We start from the raw sequence: 22601 nt of genomic DNA, 5'->3' as shown, positions 1-22601 counted from the left end.
ACACTTCCAACTCTGGCAGTTAAAGAGAGACAGAGGTGAAGCGATCAAGGATTGACCTTGTGTCCATCCGACCTTCTGTTATCTTAAACAAGCACGGATCCACTCAATCTCACCTGTTTTGCTTTAAACGTGCACTGGCACATTTCCTACAAATAAAGAAACCCAACCTGCTGAATCTAGAGGAGCTTGATGATTTTAGGGCAAGTATCTGGATAGGGTCTTTTCAGGATGCAAATAAAAAAGCCTCTTTTAGACACAAAAGCCCACGCAAGGAAAGAGAGAGAGAACGTAGATTAAAGTGTTACATAACAAAAAAAAAAAAAAGAAATCTTTCACAGTGGCTGACATTTTCAAGCAAACACGCATTGAGTAGGAAATTTGACAAGTCGGCGCTGAAGGCGGCGGAGATAAGAAGGCAACAAGGGGGTTGAGGAGGAAGACTGTGTGCCCTCGAGGTGAGAGTCAAGAAGACGTCAGAATAATGAATACAAGAGTAGGGTGCTTGTCGCCCGAGTTCACAGACACTCTAGCCAGTTCGGCGCTCTAAACACTCTCTTTACACGTAAACAGACAGACTGCAGTAAGCTTGAAAGTTTTTCCTTTACCCTTTTCAGCTTATATCTAATTGGGGTTGATTCAAATATAAAATGCTCCATTTCTTCCTCGCGCTAATTTCTGCATATTTGCACTCAAGTGGAAACCACACAGAGTCACAGTGTTTATGAAGCTGGTTTGCCCCTTCGGCAAGGATGTTAGTTCAGTTGCTTCCTCTTAGTGCCCTCTACTGGCTAAGTAATGGACATGCAAGTGAAAAAATAATTAAAGAAAAGCAGCTAAGAAAGGTGGATAAACCAATAAGACAAAGTGCTTTACGTGATTTTATTTTTCGTGTTATTGTTATATGTGCACTCCATTTTCCCACTGATCATGCTCTGTATACTAGATTCCATGATTCATTTTTTCCAGGTGTTTCTGGTTTGGCCCGATGAGCAGGAAACTGTCTTTCCTTGTCTCTTCCTCCTTCTGCCCCAACAGCAGCTTATGATTGTATTGTTTAGAGTTATGTTTTGTTTCTGTTTGATTCTGATGGACTCAGTACTTTTGGCAGCTTAGTTTTTGTTAGGTTTACTGTTAATATTTGTTTAAATTAGACGAAGGATACCAGACTGGGGAAGAAAAGTGATTGAAGTGATGAGCTGTTTTAAGCCTTGTTACATGGCACTTTAATTTTTGTGAGAATGTGTGAACTGTAGCCTCAGCTTCCTGTTCTTAGAGTCTCAGTCAGTGTGGTCTTCTGCAGCTGTAGCCAATCTGCTTTAAGGTTCAACATGAGATGCTCTTCTGCATACCTTGGTTGTCTTGAGTGGTTGGTTGGCTCAAAGCAGTCTGGCCATTCTCCTCTGACAACAACGAGGCGCTTCCACTCAGAAAACTGCCATTTACTGGACATTTTCTCTTTTTTGGACCATTCCCTGTAAACCCTGGAGACAGATGTGTGCTAAAATCCCAGCACATAAGTAGTTTTAAAATACTCAGATCAGCCCATCTGGCACCAACTTCAGTCACTTAAATCTCTGCTCCTCTGATCGTGTTGGACGTCTTTTGTAGAGTCCCTTTCTGGGGGTTGTAAAAACCCTACATGATTAAAACTTTTTTAGACACCATAAATACGCTAAAAAAAGCACACAAAAACAACACAAGTGTTTTTTGAAGAGACAATAACGTGACTGACCAGCTGCAGAAGTGACAGGAACCAAAACATGCCAAGGAGATGCGACTGAGATTCACTTAAAGGACGCCGAGGATTCTTCGATGTTGTGATGGAGAAAAAGATGCAAGGAAATGTGTAAAGGCATGATTCGTATAATACATAAAACATGCTATTAGCTGTTTGCAACATTTTTTTCTAGTTCCCTTTTGTTTTATTCAACTTCTCTTGTGTTTTGTGTGCTTTAGCAGCATTTTTACCCCTTGGCTACATAAGGCTGATGGTGTATTGTTGCCACGCTGCTGGGTGGGCGGGCAACATGGACACCAAAGTTTGTTAATGCAATAACTCAAGAACGAAGCAAAATACGAGTTAAAATTTGCTACTATAGGTGTATCTACTGGAAGTGTTTCAATCTCAGTGAATTCAAGCACAAAGTCAAGGTCAGAGGTCAAGTTTTCTGAAAATCTTATAAATGTGATAAATTGATAAGGAAATCACCTAGGATTTGAAATTGATATCAGAGTGTATGTACTAGGAGGCTGAGGGGTACCACTAGCCAGTATTTTTCTATTTGTTGGTGTTTTCTGAAGTTGCAGTGGATTTGACCCCACCTTACCTAATGGCTAATATCATAGCTATGTAAATGGTAAATGGCCTGTATTTATATAGCGCTTTACTAGTCCCTAAGGACCCCAAAGCGCTTTACATATCCAGTCATCCACCCATTCACACACACATTCACACACTGGTGATGGCAGCTACGGCATGCCCTCATTTCATACCGTTTCCCTGTTTGTCTCCCTCTATTGTGTTTGTGTTTGCTTAAAGCTTTAACCCTCCTGCTTCTATCAACTAACCCGCAACTCTGAGACACAGAATACCCACTACACTGTCAGCCAGATTGTTCTTTCTCTGTGTAGCACTAACACTACACCTAATATCCACTCAGTAAGTTTGGTCCCCAGTTTAGTAACTTTTCATCTCACTGTGCTGCAGGTCCACAACCTTCTCTCCAGCAACCAGCCAGCATCCATTAGTAGCACACTTTCTCAGTCTCTCACATCCTGCTGGCCTGCGTAGGTCTCAGCTACACACTGCTGCCTCTTCACCCTGCCGCTCTCACCACTCGACTCATCTGGAACGTCAGTTATTATCACTGCAGAAGTCAAAAACCTTCTTACACCAAATGCTTTGTGTCTCTGTGTCCTATCAGCTCAGTTCCTAACAAGCTGCACTACAATGAAGCAACTTTTATCTTAAATTCAAACTTTCAACATCATTGGAAACATAAATTCAATAATACGCTTACTATTATTATTATTATTATAAAAGTGTTGCACTGGATAACATACTACTGAGGGCTGTCTTTGTCATTTTGTGTTGTCTTTGCGCTGGCATGAAAGAGCAAAATGTCAAATAAAATGCAATCCAGTACGACACCATTTACAACAACCTTAAAGTGAAAACAGGCTGAATTAAACCTCAGTAAAGGAGTTAAATAGATCATAAAAGTTGAGTTTACAGTGGATGTGTCAATGAATGAATTGGATTGTAAATCCAGTGCCAAATACAGAGCACATATAGCAAACTAAACTATAACCCACAGTGTCAGCCTATTATGACAGGAATAATCTACTCGTTTATTGCATAAGAAGGCAGCAGCTGAAAGAAGATTTACCGCATTAGAATCAAAGGGCTCTACGCCGCACGATGACAAACTCACAAAAAACTCACAAAACAGATTAGACGTATTGCCACTGCGCCGTAAGCACCGCTGATAAAGTAAAAATTTGAAGCGATTGATCAGCAACACTACACTATGTGTTGAAATCGATTCAAGTTCTTTGCTGCAGCACACACACAGCAACCTTTACCCTGCATGTTCAACATCGGGTCTGGAGCGTTCGGCCGTCAATACTGCGATCATTAAGCCTCTAAATCAACGAGGTAGAACAAATAGTTTGGAGGCATTTTGTTTTACTGAGAAACGATTAACCAGATTAATGAAGCACAAAATCAATGCGTTTCTTGAAAGGTGTTATCAACTGAAATCAATTCAGAATCCACAAACATGCACAATTCATCAAGGACATCTCTCTCCACATATGCACTGCACTGTTCTTTGCCATAAACCAAATAGCTAGGATTATTGACTATAGATCTAATCCTATTACCTTGCTCAATAATAATAACTGAAGCTGCTGCTTAGATGACCTGAATTGTTTCTTCAATAGGCAAACGTGTCAGTATAACACTTTAAAAAGCTATAACCGTATAAAACATTCCAACAGTGGAAATTCAATAATATTTACTTATGACATTGTGCAAAGTAACCTAATAAATCACCGCCATGACTTTGCTGGTGAGGATAAGGATGCAAAACACACCAAACTGCAGGGATTGTCATTCAGTGTCTTCATCTGAAGCCTGAAATAGATCTCACCTGCAGCTTGCCGTCAGCAAATGTGAAAACTGATGAAAGTGAAACAGAAGTATGCAAGTGGGAGACGGTGAAAAGAAAGATGAAATTGCAATAGTTAGGTTACAATAGATGCAACAAAAATAAAAATGTCACCCCAGCTGGGCCCCAGCACTTTCTTCCTCTCTCGTTTCCTCATTCTGTCTTTTCTCTCTCTTTTTTTCCTCACTTTTTCCGTGTGTCACCAGCACAGCAAAAAATCTCAAAGTGTCCTCTCCTATAGAACGGGAACGGCACAACAAATGAGTAGGAGAGGCCACAGTGGCGTCCCATCGGGCCTTTATCTCGTCAGGAGGGAGAACTGCCAGAGGAAATAAGATCACTACCAATGAAAAAAATATTTGAAAGAATATTTGCAGCAAAGCTAATGGGATAAGGTAGTAGTCGGGCTAAAGTCAAGATAAAAGGGGCTTATTTCATGGGAATTGAGCGTGGCACACATGAAATCACGGTGAAATGTTAGGAAATATGAAAAATGATGAGCCCAAAATCCATTGCTTATATATGCGGCTGTACACACAAGCAGAGCAGTGTCATACTCACCCAAGTTATTTATTTTGATGTGGTGCAATACGCATAGAAACAATACACATAACTGTACACAGCATGTGAATTAATGTGGATACTGTTTCAAATTGTTTTTGGGGTTTTTTTGCAGTCATGACCTAGAATGTATTTTAGAAGAGAGGAAAACATTTGGTTCATTCTCTTAGAATTTAGAATATAATTCAGTCCAAGCAGTGAATAACATTATCATACATTTCTTATTCTAATGTAATCTCTTGAGGAGGATTTCTAGTACAACTTTCTCTATTTGCCAAGGGAATGGAGCAGGACAATGTTGAAGTGTCAAATCTCCATACCGACTAACTATTTTTAAGAAACTGTCATTTTCATGATGAAGTTCTGGAGCTGGTACGTTTGCTATTTTCTAAGCAGTGGCAACACACATTGATGCATTTTTGGCTTATTTGCAGCACTTGTTTACCGATTTCTGCAACAAGGGAAAAAACCAAAAACCAAGTCTGAGTAGTCTTAATAGACCAGTCGCTTTTCTAAAATCATATTTTTCACAGGAGTTCGCTCTAAGGCACTTAACAGCTACATAACAGGGGCACAATTCTGTGTCTAGCCAGGGAGCAGTCATTCTGTGTTCGCACTGCTGAAACTAATTAGTTTGGTGCTCAGCTGGAAACTTGTGGTTTAGTTTTTGCACAATTAAGCTCAACATAAAATGATACACCTCTTAAACATCTGGCAAATGGAGCAGATGGACTATATGAGCTATATTCAAATATGAGATCATAAACAGCATCATTAACATTTTAATTACAGTTATTTTAGGCAATGGGAAACTTGTCAGGTCCCGAGAAGCATCTAGATGTGAATGAATAATTATGAGTATGTAGTTTAATTGATTTTCTTGTTGCCACGGCGAAACTTTCACTTTAATGTCACATTTGGCAGGACGAAATATTATTATAATATTGACTAAATCTGATCTCAACGTGCAGCAAAAAAGAAATAAGTGCAGGAACCCACTAAGCAATGAGTCACACGGGCAGAGTTAAAACTGACCAGACGTGAGGTATGTAGAAGCTGAGTGGTGCAAAATCAGACATTTTACACCATAACACTAAAATACTTCCATAGAAAAATGATTTGCCTTAGTGGCAGTGCTAATACAACACTGCCACCCAATGGCAACAATAAAACACCACAACACTGCCCTCCGTACTAATCTTAATGCCTGTGAACTAAATGTTGTCCAATGCTGTCTACAGCAGGCACATAATTTAATCACACTGTAAAATGAATGCAAATCAGGCAAATCACTGGGGTGAGAAATATTGCCGGGATTAACCTCGCGTAACATGAAAAGGGGCACAGCAATTCATCAAGTCGAGCTCAAGACTGCTTGGTGGGATAAAGATGCGCGATCATTAACATACGCACACGCACAAATTTAGCTGTGTGCCTAGGTGATGCAGTTATCGAAATGGAGGAGAATCTGGTAAATATTTTAACACTGTGAGCAACAAAGACATCAAGCAGGAAAAAAAGTGACATCGTGGATCGCTCTGTATGTAGGTTTCCTTTACCGAACGATGGAGGCGATCTCAGGCCGTATTCATAAAATGATTACTCTATTACATCTGTAATGTAAATTAATCCTAATCAATATGAGGAGTCCTACTCTTAATTCACAACATATCAATGGACTCATTCTAAAAGATGACGAGCACGCTGTTGCCACATTATGCATCTAGAAAATGCACATAATGTCATCCCACCTTTGGTACCCACACAAGATTTACATGCAGATGGTAAAGAGACCAAAGCGGTGGAGGAACACACTACATTCGTTCGGCAGTGCCAAACCCTGGGGGTTCTGTAGCTGTGGAGCACAGAGCACCAAGCAGAACGCTCATCTCTGCAGAGCTCATTAAACTCCACTAATCATATCTGTTACTGCTGGAATGGGTGGAATAAAGGGAGAGAAGCAGAAATGGGATGTGGTTTCCTGGAGGTGGTTAGATGTGCACTTAAAGTGTGTTGTGTGCATGTGCATGTTCTAAAAAAAAGAAAGAAAGAAATAAAAATCTGGCACTGGCTCACCATATCTACCCATTTCTCCATGCAGCGGAGAATCTACCCCCCTCAGTTTTACATTTCTGTTTCTGCCGAGCCTTTCGTCGCTCTCTTCTTTCCTCTCTGTCCTCATTCTGTTGTTTTTCTGCTCCAATTGTATCAACATCTTCAACTGTTAGATGAAGGAATTAAAGGGCAGCTTCAGGTGATTTCAGCACTAAAGAAAATAATCTGCTAACTGGACACAAAGACAGGCAGGATGAAAGCGTGTGTATTCACTACATCCTCTAATAACACGGCCTCATATGCGCCGTTTTGGCTCATAAACAGATGCTTAAGTTAAAAGGAAAAGCCTCATTGTCTGTTGCTTTGTGGTCTGCTTGTTTTTGATTTTACTCGCTGCTAACACAAGGCTCTGCAAAAACAGGAAGGATTCAATCCACGCATTCCAGAGCGAAGGCTAGATGAGATTTAACCGCTATGTCAACTCAAAACTGTTTAGCTTGTACGCCTTGAGAAGATTTGCGGAGGGTTTTTACAGATACTGGGTGGTCTGAGAGCATCCTGCGCGCAACGCATCTCTGAAGTACAAAAGCTGTCTTTGTAAATACCGTCAAAGTTTGGATCTAGGACAAGTACCTGGAGGCAGACAAATCTTCACCTGTGCTCGATGTAAAAACAGACGATCATTTGTTTGCAGAGTCTGACAGACAATAATGATTAAAATATGAATCCCAGGGTAAAGACCTCTGGCAGACGTTCAAAGTTTAAACCTCTGTTGACTCAGAAAACATTATTTCACATCCAAATTACAACTTTTTCTTCAACACAGTGCTCTGCTGCACTACATTTTTTCTCTATATTGTGTGAATTTTTAAGACAATAATACTCCCACTGTGAAAATACTGCTCTCTAACAGGACTATGCACTTTCACTGAACTCACATGAACAGTTAATGGCTAACAAAAGCATCAGTAATGTCACGTAGCACTGGAGAGAGCACCCAAATGCCGGATGCAGAGGCAGGCAAAATATACAGAAAGCAAACTCTCTGTTGGAAAAGAACAAAAAAGCAGATACAGAGAATCCCATTAGCCATTATAACACACAAAAAAAGACACACAGGGAACAAGAGGTAGCCTAACACAGGGCAAAAAGACAACCTGACAGAAAGGAGAGGGGCAAGAGACACCGCAGCCAACCAAACACAACTGGTGAGTCACAAAGGAGGGAAATCAGACTCAGGTGGAGACAATCAGGGACGGCGGCGGGTTGAGGTGGGCGGCTCGGTCTAAATATCGACAGTATCAGTACCAACGCTGGTACTGGTATGCATTGGTAAGACTACACATCTTTGGAGCGGGAGTCACAAGTTAGATTCCCACCCGGTATCCAGTAAGATTCCTGGCTAGACCAAGCCCTGGAATGGCGCAGCTACGTCTTCAGCCTGTCCGCAGCTCGGACACAAGCATTTCACTACATGTTGTACTCTATAATTGTGCATGTGACAAATAAAGGTTCTTTGTTTGTTTGCTTGGATCAACGCTAGCGCAATAGGGTCGATACCTGTTTCTATCTGAATGAATTATTTTTTTTGGAAATGAAAAACTACACCTCAAACAGACACTATGTCATTTTGTGCTGACTGTCATGTCTATTTTATGTTTATCCTATAGCACATTTAAACAAAAGAAGTTGACTCTAAGTTTTTTTACATACAGGCACATTTACATATCAGGTCTTCACAAACCCAGTTTTAAAATACATGACAAGGTGAAAGGTGTGTTTTGAATTTGCAAACTGATGACGATTCATCTCATAAATGAGCCTCTGCTCTGAAGTATAAACGTCAGTAATGATCGGCACTGGTCCTGTGTTAAATTTGCAGTACTGGAAGTAACACAAAGACAGAAAGGCAAACAACAAGACGCACGCATTGTGAAGCAATTTCTAAAATAAATCAGGAAAGAAAAACAAGACAGAAAAGGATAGTAATAAACGAGTAACACAGGTAACACCAAGGAAACCAAAGGAGACACTCGGCAAGCATGAGCATTCAAAATGTCAGAAAGAATATCAAATAAATACAAACACAGACTAAAATTCAACAAGTACAGAAAAAGAAAGCAGGGCCTTAGTAAGTAAAAAGAGGGATGACAGAAGCTGGGTAATCCAGGTATCTAAATAAATAATACAGCATTATGTATTTAGATTCCAAGATAAATTCTCACTCCCCACAAATATTAATATTCATGGAATATACAGCGTGTACCGACAAAGGTGTTGGTCAGTGAAAATGATGGCAGTCTAATGTGAGTAGGGGGCGGTATGAATAACACTTGACAAGACCATTTGCTTTCACTGTCATCCCTGTCGATTTAGCTGCGGGGGCTGGAAGCCGCTGCTGCCACAACACAAACAACAGGGATTACATGCATAATGACAGTCCTCCAACAGGATATGTGTTTAAGTTTAAAATCAAAGGTGCGTTTCATAAGGGGGGCTTTTATTTAAGGAAACCGTTCACTTAAATGAGATTAAAATTGTTTCAGAGCATTAACAAGTCCTGTCGGTTAAGCTGCTTTTGTTAAAGTTTTCCTGCAGCAGTTAAAACGACACGATGGAGATGAAGAAGTGCTTAGGTGATGCTGATTTTGGTTTTTTCTTTTTAGATTTACATACTTGCTCAGAAAAGTTATCTGAGGACAAAGGTGTTGGTCATGTCTGTGCATCTCACTCTGGCTTCGGAGAGAGAGAAAATACGGTGTGAATAAAATAATCTGGATGATTTTAAGTCAACTGGTCATTTCACATTTTTCAAATTTAAATATATTTGAACTGAAATATTTTCAAAGTTTGTTTCCTTCCGAGCAGTGTCACAGAACTTGCACTTGAGTCAACACCGACTAGTGTGTGACAAACTGTCGGGGTCAGCTCAGTCAGTCCTGTGCAGTTTTGCAGCCTGCTGTGCTGTGCAATCCTAACACCTCAGCGTGAGTGAGATTACTCCCTGAGGCAGCAGGGGCCTCTGATAATTATAGTGGAAGGTGAGAAGTTAAGCCTCGACACATCCGAAAAATGAAACATATTCCTCTAACCTTAGCTGGACAATAAAGCCCATCGACTGTATTTAAAAGGAAAAGCCAAAAAAAAAAAAAGTGCAAGTGACACATTATTGAGTATTCAGCCATCCATAAAGATTTCCTTGCTAATCACAAAGAAACATACATACATGAGAATGTATCTGCAGTCATTTTGCCATCTTCATTCTTTTTTCAGGATTTGTATAGATGTGGGGAGATGCACACAGCTGTTAAAGGCACCGTATATTATTGAATGCACAGTACAGTCAGAGTCAAAAGCAGTCTAGCTACTGGCCTTCTTTCAAATTTCATAGTTTAATCTGTAACACATCAAAATATGATTTTTTTCTCCCTTTATGTAGGGAGAGTTATAAAAAGGAATCACTCCTGAATTCATTTACTATACGTATTTCACACATAAAAAGTATCAGAGGGAAAAATGCTGTATTCTGTCTAGAGCTTCATCAATATAGGATTATTAAGACCGATACCACTACTGATAATATATTTAATATCGGACGATATTCTAATATCTGGTAAGCAGTGTTGGTCAAGTTACTTGAAAAAAGTATTCCCCCCAAAAGTATTCCTGTTACTTTACTGATTACTTATTTTCAAAAGTAATTAGCTACTTAGTTATTTTTAAAAAAAAAAAGATTTACAACCTGAATAGGTAATAAAGCAATAGATCTTTGAGATCTAATAGATCAAATTACCTTTTTTGCTATAGTAATCCCTTACTTATTCGTTACTTGAAAAAAGTAATCGGATTACAGTAACGCGTTACTTGTAATGCGTTACTGCCCATCTCTGCTGGTAAGCCTAGTAGTTTATTTACTTGGATCAGATCAGCAGGTTGTCGTGTTCTAGTTTGATGTTTGATGTTGTATTGTGAGTGCCCCCTGGTGGGCACATTATGCAAAATCATCACTGATGACATCGTGGAAAGGAGTGCCTTCTTTACCTTTTGATTTTCAACTACTAGTACTAATAGTAGTTATAACATTACTTCAGCAAATAGCCAATACTGGCTGGTAATACTGGCTTGCCGATAAATCAGTCAGGCTCTGACCGTGTCCAAGAAAACGTGGAAGTCAGCTATTTGTGAGTTAGATTGATATTTGAAATTGTCAAATGTCATCAAAACTTATTTGGCAACATTTCAGTCAGCTGAATATTTTCTCAGATAATTATTCCTGAAAACTTCTCATTTCGTGTCTTCATAGTCACTGCAGAAACTACTGCTTCACTTTGAACGTGCAACACTCGTTCTATAATCCTGTATGTGTTTGGGATTAAAGTCTAAGCTTTTATCGCTCATCAATGATCTCTCGTTTCACAGAGGAAAGCTCAGCGGAGATGGATTGTCTAGATGGGAGAGCACAGATGCCTGAAGTGAGGATTTAGAAGCAGAAAAGTGGAGGATTACAGACTAGGATTGACGTGATTGGCAGACGAATCAAGCTGCTGCTGCTGCTGACACATCATCCACCTGCCAATGAAGATACATGCAACCATCACAAAAAAATAAAGAAATAAAAATAAGCGTCATCTCAATACCAAAGCATGTGAAAAAAGCTGTAAAACAATCACAACTACAAATATAATCAACTTTGTGTTTGGTGAGGATTACAGTGGCCCTGTCAAGGAGCCAGAGGAGAAAATGTTGGTCCTTAAATACAGCTCCATAAAGTTTAACTGACAATGTCAGGTTTTGTTCTAAGCTTCTCAGTGTGAACTGTGCCTTCAGCTTATTGTACACTGTGGAAAAAACCCACGAGTAAATTAATACAACTAATGTCTGCACTCATTTATCCCTATGCAATTAAACTTAATGTGTAGTCTGCAGAAATGTTGTAATTAAAACAAAATAAGAAGAGAGGTACAAAATAAGAGTGCAGGCTTCCGTCTACTGGCTAACATCCAACATTGCCAACTTGTGGCCACCACTGTGCAACCCCACAGGCTCATAGGATGATCTCCGAACCGCTGTGAGCAGATGGTTGGTTTTGTGCACCTGTCCCCCACCCGATGTCAAGAAAAATCAAGTCCCTGCAGTAAGTTTCACTGCGGACTGTTTATTTTGTTGTCAGCAATGCCTGTCAGCAGCAAAATCTAACTTGGCTGTGCTGCTGCAAACAGAGCATTCACGCGGCTGCTTCAGTAACTGAATGTGCAAAGCAGAAAATGCCACACACTTAATCAAGAGCTAAAAATTTTAATGATTCCCCAAAACTAGGCAAAACAATGCTTTACCTGCATTCACATGTGTTAAAATGATTCAGTAACACATTATCTTTTTAATATCAGCTCCCACATGATACAGTATTTAATCAGATTAAAGCAACCCTCTGGACCCATTATAATGTTATTAAGTAATAACTTAGTCCCTATGATATTAGTGCCTTTGTTTAAAGATTTTATAAGTCCTACTTAAAAAAAAGCGTATCTGCTCATTGTGCAAATATACAAAGTCCACCTCTGAAAAACAAATAACTACACGTGTTTCATCACACACCAGCAGAAAATGGCAGCATTTATCAGTTTATAAACTTGTCAAGCTCCTTCTTTCAAACACATGTGATGCACAGTCTGCACCCTGCCACCTGTCTCCTCCATCTCTACAGTGTCCATCTATCAGATTTGAAAACAGCACAAAATAGCACAGACACCGCCTCATAGTTTGCCAGGTTAAAATATATATATGTACTTTCACTTTTATATGTGAACATTTTACTTTTAAGTTGGTGCGAAATGTTGAGAAACTGTTGCGTTTTCCATCCAAGTTAAGCAAGACTCACACAAACTAGCATGCAATTGTTTAGCACGCATGAACTAAACTGCCTACTGTTGCACTGTTCAATTAATCAACCACAAACATTAGCATTAACATTTGGTAATGGTAAATAAAGCCCCTGTACCTTAAAGCAGCCAATGTTCCCTCTAATTTTTCATGTGTTTGAGCAAACACACAAACTCCCTGAGCGGTCCCTTGGACCACTGTGAGCAGCAACAGACGTGTGCACTGTGGTCACGCCAGCATCGAATCCATCCGAGTTACATGGTTTAGTAAAATAATCTAATTACAGCATTTACATTTATGTTAGACTACTTTTAATTAACTGCTTTAGCCCACTTACAATGAAAATTTTAAAAAAAAATCTTGTTCATGACCTGTGTAGCATGTTAACACTATTGGAAGTAAAAATAACTTGAACTCCAATTTTGAAAACACAACTTTCTTTTGTTTTTTTTTCATAAAGCTCTGACTTGTATTATGAGTATGAGTCTGTGGTCTGGGAGAGTCCTGTAACTCTCTGTCTGCAAAATACAGAATATAATGACCAACGTTGGGCAATTAATTATATAGTTACTTCTTCAAAAAAGTAACTGAGTTTTGCAAACAACAAAGTTTTTTGCAGCTGTTTACCTAAAAATGCAGGCAAGGCGTTTTTTTTTAAATAGCAGGCCTGACAACAGGAGATGTATCACTGCTGTAACACCTGTAACATTCAGCAGTCGCCTCATTGTTCTGACACACACAACAAAACTATTGACTACACTACACACTAACTACACAAGATTTGCGCTAAACGTCGCAAATCTCTTACATCTCAAAACACTGCCGTCACTCCTAAAAACTGGTATAAAGTCCACACTTTTTCCATCAAATGTTCCATCTGTCCTGCTCACATCTCCAATGGTTGTACACGTTGTCATTAACGTGGCTTCGCTCCACATCAGCCACGCCGCTTTGCTAGCTAAAACACCGGTGTCGGCACATAAGGACGCTGTCATAGCCTGTCAACGACGTTGATTAGCTGCGTATATACGAATGTGAATCGCATCATTGGCTGGACTATGGGATAAGGTAGCATCGTTCTAATCCCATACGGGAGCAGCCAGTCACTTACTGACTAACACTGCAAAACTGAATTGTTAAAGTTTTCATTTTAATTTCAATTCAGGTTTAAAAAAAAATTCGTGCGCAACGCGTGCCAGCAGTGCACAATTAGAGGGAACATTGCTTATGTGTATTGCTTTCCTCTGTAGTTCAGTATAGTAATCTCAAGAGCCCTTGGCAGCTAACCGTTAGCGCTCCTTCTGTGTTAGCTTCAAAATCTCTTCATCTTCTCCTCTTACCCATATTTTTGTAGTAAGAGATTTCCTTACTTGAGTTTTAGGTTTGTTTCTTTGTTTGTTTTTCTCTCTCTTTTTTCCTACAGTGGAAATGTTTTCAATTGCACAGCCTATTTCCTCTCATTTGTGTTTGGTTAGCCTGCCCTCTCATACCCATTTTAAAGCAGGCTATTTGGTTCAGTGGCTGCTTGTGGCTGCCGATAAAATAGCACAATGTTTAGAGCAAAATTGGCTTCCTCAAAACACAAACAGAAAGATAATAGCACAGAGTTTTGTTTTCATTTCTTAAATCTGGATAAGTAGCTCTGAGATTTCTGCCAGCACTTTAACACAGCAGATACATTTGACTGTGCAGATTTTACTAAGATGATTTGGCAGCATTTTTTCTTCTTCCAAGGATGGTTCTTTAAAAAAATACATTTAAAAAATAGTTCAAAAAATAAATAAGTAAATAAATGAGCTATCTCTCTGAAGAAAAAAAGTGGTTGTTACACTTTGTGCTTTCTGTTACTGGTACAATTAATTTTTTTAACTTTTTTTTTCAAGTAAATGCAGACAAAACAAATTCAAAACAATTCATTTTCTACATATTAGCTATACTTTAGCATATTACTACAGAAAAAATATTATTCTCTACTTAATATATCCCTTTAACACATGTATAGGGCATTATATCATATGCTTTACTGGCTTTTAAAAAATTACAAGTTCAAGCTTCATATCTAAATAGCTCAGGATTTAATCTGTGCATTTACATTTCTATTGACTTTCTGCTAAAATGTATCCCAGTACTCCAACAGTTATGAGTGGAGCAGCCGAAGGAGAAGCTAAATATTACAGACTGTATTAACTGTGACTTCTGTATGAAGCTCCAAAGTACAGATCACATCACAGCACCATGTCTTTGAGGGCGCTTGTATGGTACGGCTTCATTATACTGCAGCACTTTCCACACTTTCTGCATCACATCTTCACAGCATCAAACATGCTCTCTGTTTAGGCTGTCATTCTCCTGTAGATAAATATCGCCAGACTACAGGTTTATGGGTTTTTTTGTTGTTTTTTTTCCCCCCGCTTGCTGCTTCTAAATCTGACTCCTGTGAAAAACGATAAGGGGGAAAAATAACACAACAGTTTTAAACATATGCAATCTGCATTCACGATCACCTCTGTGTGTGACAGGCTGTGCTGACACAAACTTTATGTTGGAATTGGGGTACACTACAGGATAAGATGTGCCAAGAAAGAGCCTGCTGACCCTAACTCTGTTTTCAATCAGGCTCCTCTGGAGCGTTCTGATTTATCCCAGGGCTAATAAAAGCTGGGGATGCCAGTTCTATAAGCACAGGAACAGCTAGGGATGTGTGCATTATAAATTTTTCAGGATGTACCAGGTGTGCCATGGTCTGCCGCTTAAACTAAAATGACTGCACTGACAGCATTTTTCCTCTGCGAGCACTGGCTTCTGAATAATAAACTCAGAAGGTGGATGTCTGCTATGAGAACGATTCCCAAAACAACTTCATGCAACATGTTTTGCTGCGACTGAGGAAAAGGTTATAGTGTTTCAAATAGGCCAACATGGATATTATTTCTCAAAAAAGAAGTACTTGCACAGTTCATCGGTCTTCTGCATGGATAAGTGAGCACAGTCACATGTGATTCAGATGCCCTGCTGTGATTTAGCTTCCCGGATGCCAATATCATGGCCATCTGAAGATAAGTCTGCCCAGCGGTGCAGACGAATGACCTGTGCTCATCTGTATTTGACCAGTCAATACGCAACCTAGACAAAAAAGTATGTGGAGGCGTGTTACATAATGATTTCCCCTGTGATGTATACCTCTATTTTTGTATTTAGTTTTTAAACTGCTGCAGGCTTGAGATTAGACGTTAAACCTTGTGAGATAATCGCCGTTTATGTTCCGTATACACTACACAAGATATTCCAAAAACGTTATGCAAAATAGCACAAGGTGAATGCAGCAGAATACAGTACCTTAAATCCAAAAAACAATGCACTGCACAATACCTCAGAGGGATCAATATTGAACACTTCATCCACTGCTCTAATTAAATCTGCAAGGTAAATCTGAAAACACATGGCAAAGTCAAATCAAAAGTCCTGCAGAGTCATGATTGTGTGGTCACTGTCAGTACATCAATTATTTTCTGCTCATGTGAAAACTGTATGACTCATCACGTTTGTTCTGTGTGATTTTTCTTTCATCGCACATCAAAATGACAGCAGATGGAGCGTGTTGGTGCAAAGAGCTGACCGATCAAGGGGTTTCCTTTATGAGTAAACTAAATACATTGAAACAGCCCAAATCCAAGACTCACCATGTGCAAAAAGAAAAAAAAGTTACCTAGCTGAGTGCACACACAGACTGCACCAGCAAACCTCTTGCAAAGTGACTCCGTCTACATGATTAGCAACACCAGCAGCATGAAGCTAATCTCTAACTGCAGGAAAGCCCACCGGGTAAGGAGGTGTGAGGAATCTGTGAGTGAGCTGGAACCATAACACAAGTGGAAGAAGGAGAGGAATTAATCACTTCAAAGAAGACCAAAATATGTTCTGCACCTGCAGTGGTCATGTATTAAAATTTCAAATCACGTCCACCTCTCCTGAGCGGGGATTTACCAACGGTTTATTGAGGTATTAGGAAGATATTCAAGGGTAAAGTGACAGGCAAGAAAGGAAGCAGTGCTTCCAACTTTGCCAAAAAACTGAAAACATACTCTGCGCCAATGTTTAAGTTGGGAAAGTCTTCCATGTCACTTTTAATGGAGATAAATGTTTCAACAACAAAAAACAAAATCTACGACTGCGTGAAATAGTTCAGCAGTTTAGGAATAATGTTTCTATAATATCATTGACAGATTTAGAAAATCAGGAGAATAGCCTCCGTACAAGGCCGAGGCTAAAAACTACCAGTGAATGGCCCTCAGGCAGCACTGCATGGCCTCAGAGACAATTCTGGAAACACTTTTACACATTTGCCAAGTGAAAACTCTAACATGGAAATTAAAAACAAAAGCACATTGACTGGGTTGAGTGGGCTGAGGTGACTTGGAAAACTCATGTGGTCCAAAAAGCTGAAAGTCTTTTTGGTACTCATGAACAACCGAGAGCCCGAGTTATCGATGAATAGCTCAAAAACTGTGATGGGAAGGAGGGTAACTCCTACGGCCTTGAAGGCACCATTTAGCCCAAACAATAAGGGAATGCATGTTTTTTTTAGCCACGTGATGTCATGCAGCACAACAACCACAGTTACCTCAGTTTCCTGCAGTCGTGACCTGTCACCCAGTGAAAACACTTGGCACATTATGAAACAAAAAGTTAAAACTGCTGAGCAGCTGAAATCCAATATCAAGCAAGAATAGGAAAACATTTCACTTTTAAAACTTCACCAATTGCTCCCCTGAGTTCCCTAAAGCTAAAAGATAATACTGTTAAAAGAAGACGTGGCGCAGCAGAGTTTCTAAAAACACCTCAGTCGCAACATTTTGTTGGGTTTTTTTTCCCAAATGAAGAAGAGATTTTTCCATCAACGATAATATTTTTCAACTTTCCATTTCTACCCTTTTCAATATGAGGGTTTATATGATTTGCAAATGACTGTGTTCCATTTTTATTTTCATTTTCACAGAGCCTCAGCTCGAAATGGTCTCAGAGAAGGCAATTTACTTACGGTATTATTCCAGCTTCAAACACGACAAAGCCCGAATCAACAAATAAAGAAATGCTCAGCAGGGGGAAGCCAGTGTAGTCAAATTTAGTGTTGGACATTAATCGTTTTACACGGCGATTTACTTCCGACCTGACAGGGGTTAGAAAGGAATTGGGGCTGAGAAACAATGTGGGACATGAAAAAAACAACATGAATGTTGGTTCCTACGCAGCAACAGCCGGGAGGATTCAAATCATTTTTGAGCTTCTGTAGGGTCTTATTGGTGTCTAAAACAGGTCAGAATTGTCTTTTTTCTTTGTTTTCCTCAAGGGAAACAAGTCTACCCATTAAATTAGGTGTGTGTGCTGTCAGATGCATTCTTTGCTTTTTGTTACTTTAATTGAAGTTAAATTCAATTAAAGTAACAAAAAGCAAAGAATGCATCTGACAGCACACACACCTAATTTAATGGGTAGCGGTGCTCTACCTTGACTGGTTTAACCTTGGAAAGTCACTGACGTAAGAAATAAACTTTCCCAGAGTAATTCAACTATTCAAAAGCCAAAAATCTGTTGTCACGCTCCCCGAACAAATGGGAGCATCGGCTGCTGAAGGATTTTATTTATTTAATTTCATTTTTTTTGACAACACGTCACAAAACTGAACACAACCCAAATCACACCACCAGTGGGGAATAAGAGAATTTATTGCAGGATTACGCACCTGGCAGTGCCACGTGAATATGATTCATGAGAAAACTGTTTATTCTGCTCTGGTACCACCAGAAGGTTGTTAATATTCAAGTCTTTGGGCATGTGCAACACTCATGGAATGGATTTTCTCTCTGCAATTCAAACAGGCCTTTACATATAGCTGAGGGACTCCTGATCCAATGATGGGTGACAGCCAAAGATAACAAAAAATAAATAAAATCCCCCTATAATTACTGTTCCGATATTGCAAGCCAGCGCCACTGTGGATTAGCCTTCCAACAGCTGTGCAACAGTATGTAAGGTTGTTGCTAAAAATAGATTAAAACAGCCATCTCTTATTCACACAATTTGCAGCCTGCTCACTTTCTTGCCCCTCTCCCCGCCCGTCCCCTCCTCCTCCTCCTTCCACCTCCCCCTTCCCTTCCCTTCCCTCTCTCACATCCGAAATCGCAGACATGCAGCACGAGCTTCAAAGAGCATAGATAACTTGGGGTAGCGCAAGACAGGCTGTAATTCATCACAACACATGCAATGATAATGTCATCTTCACAACCAGAGAGTGGCATTTAGGTTTAATGCACCCGGCGCTCTCACCTATCCTGTGACTGATAAGTAGGCACTGGGGGAAAGCGTCACAGTTTGACTTGAAGTTATTATTCGGCCGGGCTTATGTATAATAAATATACAACATAGGCTGAATAACAAATGTGGATATGTTTCAGTAAGTAATAGAACGGAAACAAATTGCACAAAGAAACCCTGAAATGCCTCTAAACGTTTAACCAGTCATGTCTTTTTCCCTTGATTTTCCACTGCGTTAACACTGCCTGCTGTGTTATTCACAATGCCTGGATGAGCACCTAAGTGAGTAATCATTTCAGTCTTTCAAATCAGAAAAACCTATCCAATCCTCCTAATTACCACTTAGGACTCCAAGAAGCAGCTATTATAAAATACAAGGAGTAGTTCTATTAAAAAAAGTTTACATTGTACAGTGTGCCATCACAGAACATTTCCAATGATGGGAAAGACGACTTTTGTTCCTACTGCTAAACAGCATCTTAAAAACAAGACACGATTTCCTGATGAAGGAGAAGACAAAACCCGAAAGGGTACAGCTCAACTAAACACACACACGCAAAAAGAAAAAGCCAGCGCTCCTGTTTTAAAATAATATTTCTGCACCACAGAGGATGTATATGCGCCCAGTTCAATCTGCAGCAAACCTGTGAGAACTCAAAACTCTCTGCTCAGGTCTCTTAAGGCCAAAGGCTTCCATTTTCTGTTCTGGGGATTACGTGACACTTTGCAACAGTTCAACCGAGGCAGGTTTTTGTCACGCTGTGAGGTTTGATCGCAAAACCCAAATGTATGTATGGAGGCAGAAAAATATCAACTGAATATAGGAATAATTGTTTAAACAACTACAATCTGGACTCATTTACTCAGAAACCTCATATTGTAAATGCATTTTGTCAATAAGGTAAAATGTCCTAAAGGTTTACAGTGACGCTACTCTGGCTGGATAAAAAAAAATAAGGAGTTATTGCTCAGTTATTCCATTTGCTACTATTTTACAGCTGCTCGTGCTGTTGTGTTCAATTAATGAGCTGAATTTTCTGCGGCTGATCTCGTTCTTTTTTCTTTTTAGACCTGTGGCATGTTCAACCAGACGGAGATCAAAGGATTGCACCCATGAAAAAGTGAGCTTCAATCCCACATACCCACCTCTCACACGCACAAGTCGGAGCACACGCATCTTCACACATGACATTGCTCATGTGTGTGTGTGTGTGAAAGGAGCATCACAGTCTATCAACAGTAACACACTCTGGCCAACTGCTTTACACTCCAAAGGACTCCATATACTTTATAATATATATATTAAGAAAATATATATATTTATATGTATATATATAATTACAAAACTGTGTGGAGGCAAAAATATTAATACCCTCGATAACATGATTAAATATGTTGAAGGAACTGAAGGATTAATTGCACTCGAAGCGTCGAAACAAAGTTACATTAAAAAACGATTTCCTAATTGCAAAAGTAGGACGCACATTTTGAAATGTTGCCTCCCTAAACACCTTAATTTTGCATAACCGCGTTGCTGTATTTTTATTTATTAATTTTTCAGAATAGGCTACTTTCAAAAAGCTTACCGAATATAAATGAACAGTGCGTCCATGCATTATTTAAACACTGCAACAGTCAATCAGAATCAAACAGGATGCACAAGATAATTTAGTGTTGATGTTTGCACTCACTGGCTTGCATGAGCTGACCCTGACGCCCAAACACCTGGGAGAAAGGGCTTCGGCTGCAGGTGAGCATCTCCTCCATGGCTGGGCTCCTCCGGTGAAGTGGCGAGGTCCTTCGGCTCAAGAAGAGAAAAGTGGAGTGAGAGTCTGCCTCGGAGTGTGGAAGGTTAGCGATCACACTGGACCAATCCTCTCCTCTCCTGTCTCTCAATTGACTGCTAATTTGCCTTTGAAGACACTTCACAACCTCTCCCACGCCTTTTCCTGGGATGTCATTTGCTTTCTACAGCTGCCTCCCTGCTGACTGCAGATCAGTTCCGCGTCTTGTTGCCTCAGATGCCGTCAGAGTTGCTGCTGCTCTTCGGCTGATAGGAGATCTGCGTTGGGTTGCTCTCAGCCTGCTCATTAGGGCTCTAGTGTGGCGCTGCTTCAGACAGAGAGCATAGCAAACACAGCATGAACAAAGCAAGAGAGAGAGAGAGTCAGAGAGAGCAATGAGAAGGAGAACCCTGCTGCAGAGAGAAGGCAGACTCTCTCCCCTGACGAAAGCAAGAACAGAGATGACTATGTGTGCATGTGTGTGCATGTGTGTGTAACTGGTTTTTACATTATTCTGTAGCTGCTGCTACTTGAGACTTTCCATGGCTTTGATTCCCTCTGTCTACATAACTGGTTCAAGGTTCTTTATTTGTCACATGCATAGTTATACAAGTATAACACACAGTGAAATGTAGCCTTTTTTTTTTTTTCAACTGCTTCTCTTTAATCTAACTGTTGAGAAGTGTTAAGTTGAGATGCACTGAATGTAAAATACATAAAAATGATGAAGAATGATATGGCACATGTTCATAATCTGCACTTATAGATGCACTATAAAGCAACGGCAGCATACCCAGTGTTTGATTTCGTGCGCACCTCCCCACGCTCTTCTCATATATTTGACTCCAAACTGAATTTGGTTCAGCTACCATTCTTTCTTCCCTCCCTTTCTCCCCCCTTACATTCATACTTGAGGATTATCTTCCAAATATAGACAGAGAAGACTGCATCTCTCTCTGTGTCTCACTCACACACAAACAGTCAGGTGTATGCAGGTTTTATGCAGCACTTTGCTTGTGCAAGCAAAACGGCTTTCACGAGTCCCTCGCAAGGCAAAAAACAGGGATCCTGAAGATAAAGCTCGACCGCGAGCACAAAATAAAATCGGTTTCAAACTAAAGGGGCCAGTGGATCATTAAAAATGGATCCGCATCCTTTATTAATGTCCTCGTTACTGTGCCTGTTCTGCTCCCGCATTAAGAGCACGCAGAGAGAGGAAAGAAGTGACTTTTACAGTAGTACTTTATCCTTGTATCCTGTTGGTTTTTATTACACCCACAAAGTGCTGCTTGCTTGGAGGGACTTAGCTTCAACTCGTAAAGCCAGTGTCACATCCCTCTTAGCTTTGAACTAACAGTTGCGAGAGGCGGCAAATGAGCGGCATTAGGATCTGCAGGGCTACATGAATTTTACTTCCCGAGATCAAGATTCCAGCCAAGGACAAGTCCGACATAAGTGACTCTGGCTGCACCAAAGAAGACGTTGAATTTGACTCAAATAAACATCACAATAGCCAGAACAAGCATGGCCGGAGGTACTGTGATGTATTTTTTTCCTCTCATCTCTCTTCACAAAACCGCTGTGATCCTGACGGGTCCTGTCAGCATTTCATGTTTGTGCACATCCAAACCTAATCCGTACTTCCAGATGACACACTGCATCATTCAAAGTCTACCAAGTCATTTAGGTTTTTGACAAATAAGACGCAGGTCAGGTCTCCGACCCACCCAGAAGTAGGGGGAAAAAATTGCAATCCATCTCTCAGTTGTTGGAATTTAATATTGTGCATCACACCGAGAATAAGTGATGAAATTAACAAGAAGAAGATCAAAAGTTT

At 40.0% G+C, this 22601-nt stretch overlaps 1 protein-coding gene across 6 annotated transcripts in view; it reads right to left on the bottom strand.

The window, feature by feature from the left end:
• Window positions 1-22601, bottom strand: part of kazna (kazrin, periplakin interacting protein a) — a 196269-nt gene that overhangs the window by 172194 nt on the left and 1474 nt on the right. For 4 of the 6 annotated variants that reach the window (XM_086278818.1, XM_086278821.1, XM_086278822.1 and 1 more), the window contains exon 2: window positions 20672-21089. The exons of 1 other annotated variant lie outside the window; for it this stretch is intronic. In XM_086278818.1, the coding sequence (XP_086134944.1) occupies window positions 20672-20747 (76 nt within the window). In that variant the 5' untranslated portion in view covers window positions 20748-21089. Of the gene's footprint in view, window positions 1-20671; window positions 21093-22601 lie in introns of all 6 variants that reach the window. One more of the 6 variants, XM_086278819.1, reaches the window with a different exon arrangement.

Source organism: Aulonocara sp. 'chitande type north' Nkhata Bay, linkage group LG20, assembly GCF_057382095.1.
Source record: "Aulonocara sp. 'chitande type north' Nkhata Bay isolate Kocher_YH1m ecotype deep benthic linkage group LG20, A_spYH_male_GT1.1, whole genome shotgun sequence".
NCBI classification, from domain to species: domain Eukaryota; kingdom Metazoa; phylum Chordata; class Actinopteri; order Cichliformes; family Cichlidae; genus Aulonocara; species Aulonocara sp. 'chitande type north' Nkhata Bay.
The sequence above is the reverse complement of the archived record's forward strand: the minus strand, read 5'-3'. Positions and strand labels throughout refer to the sequence as shown.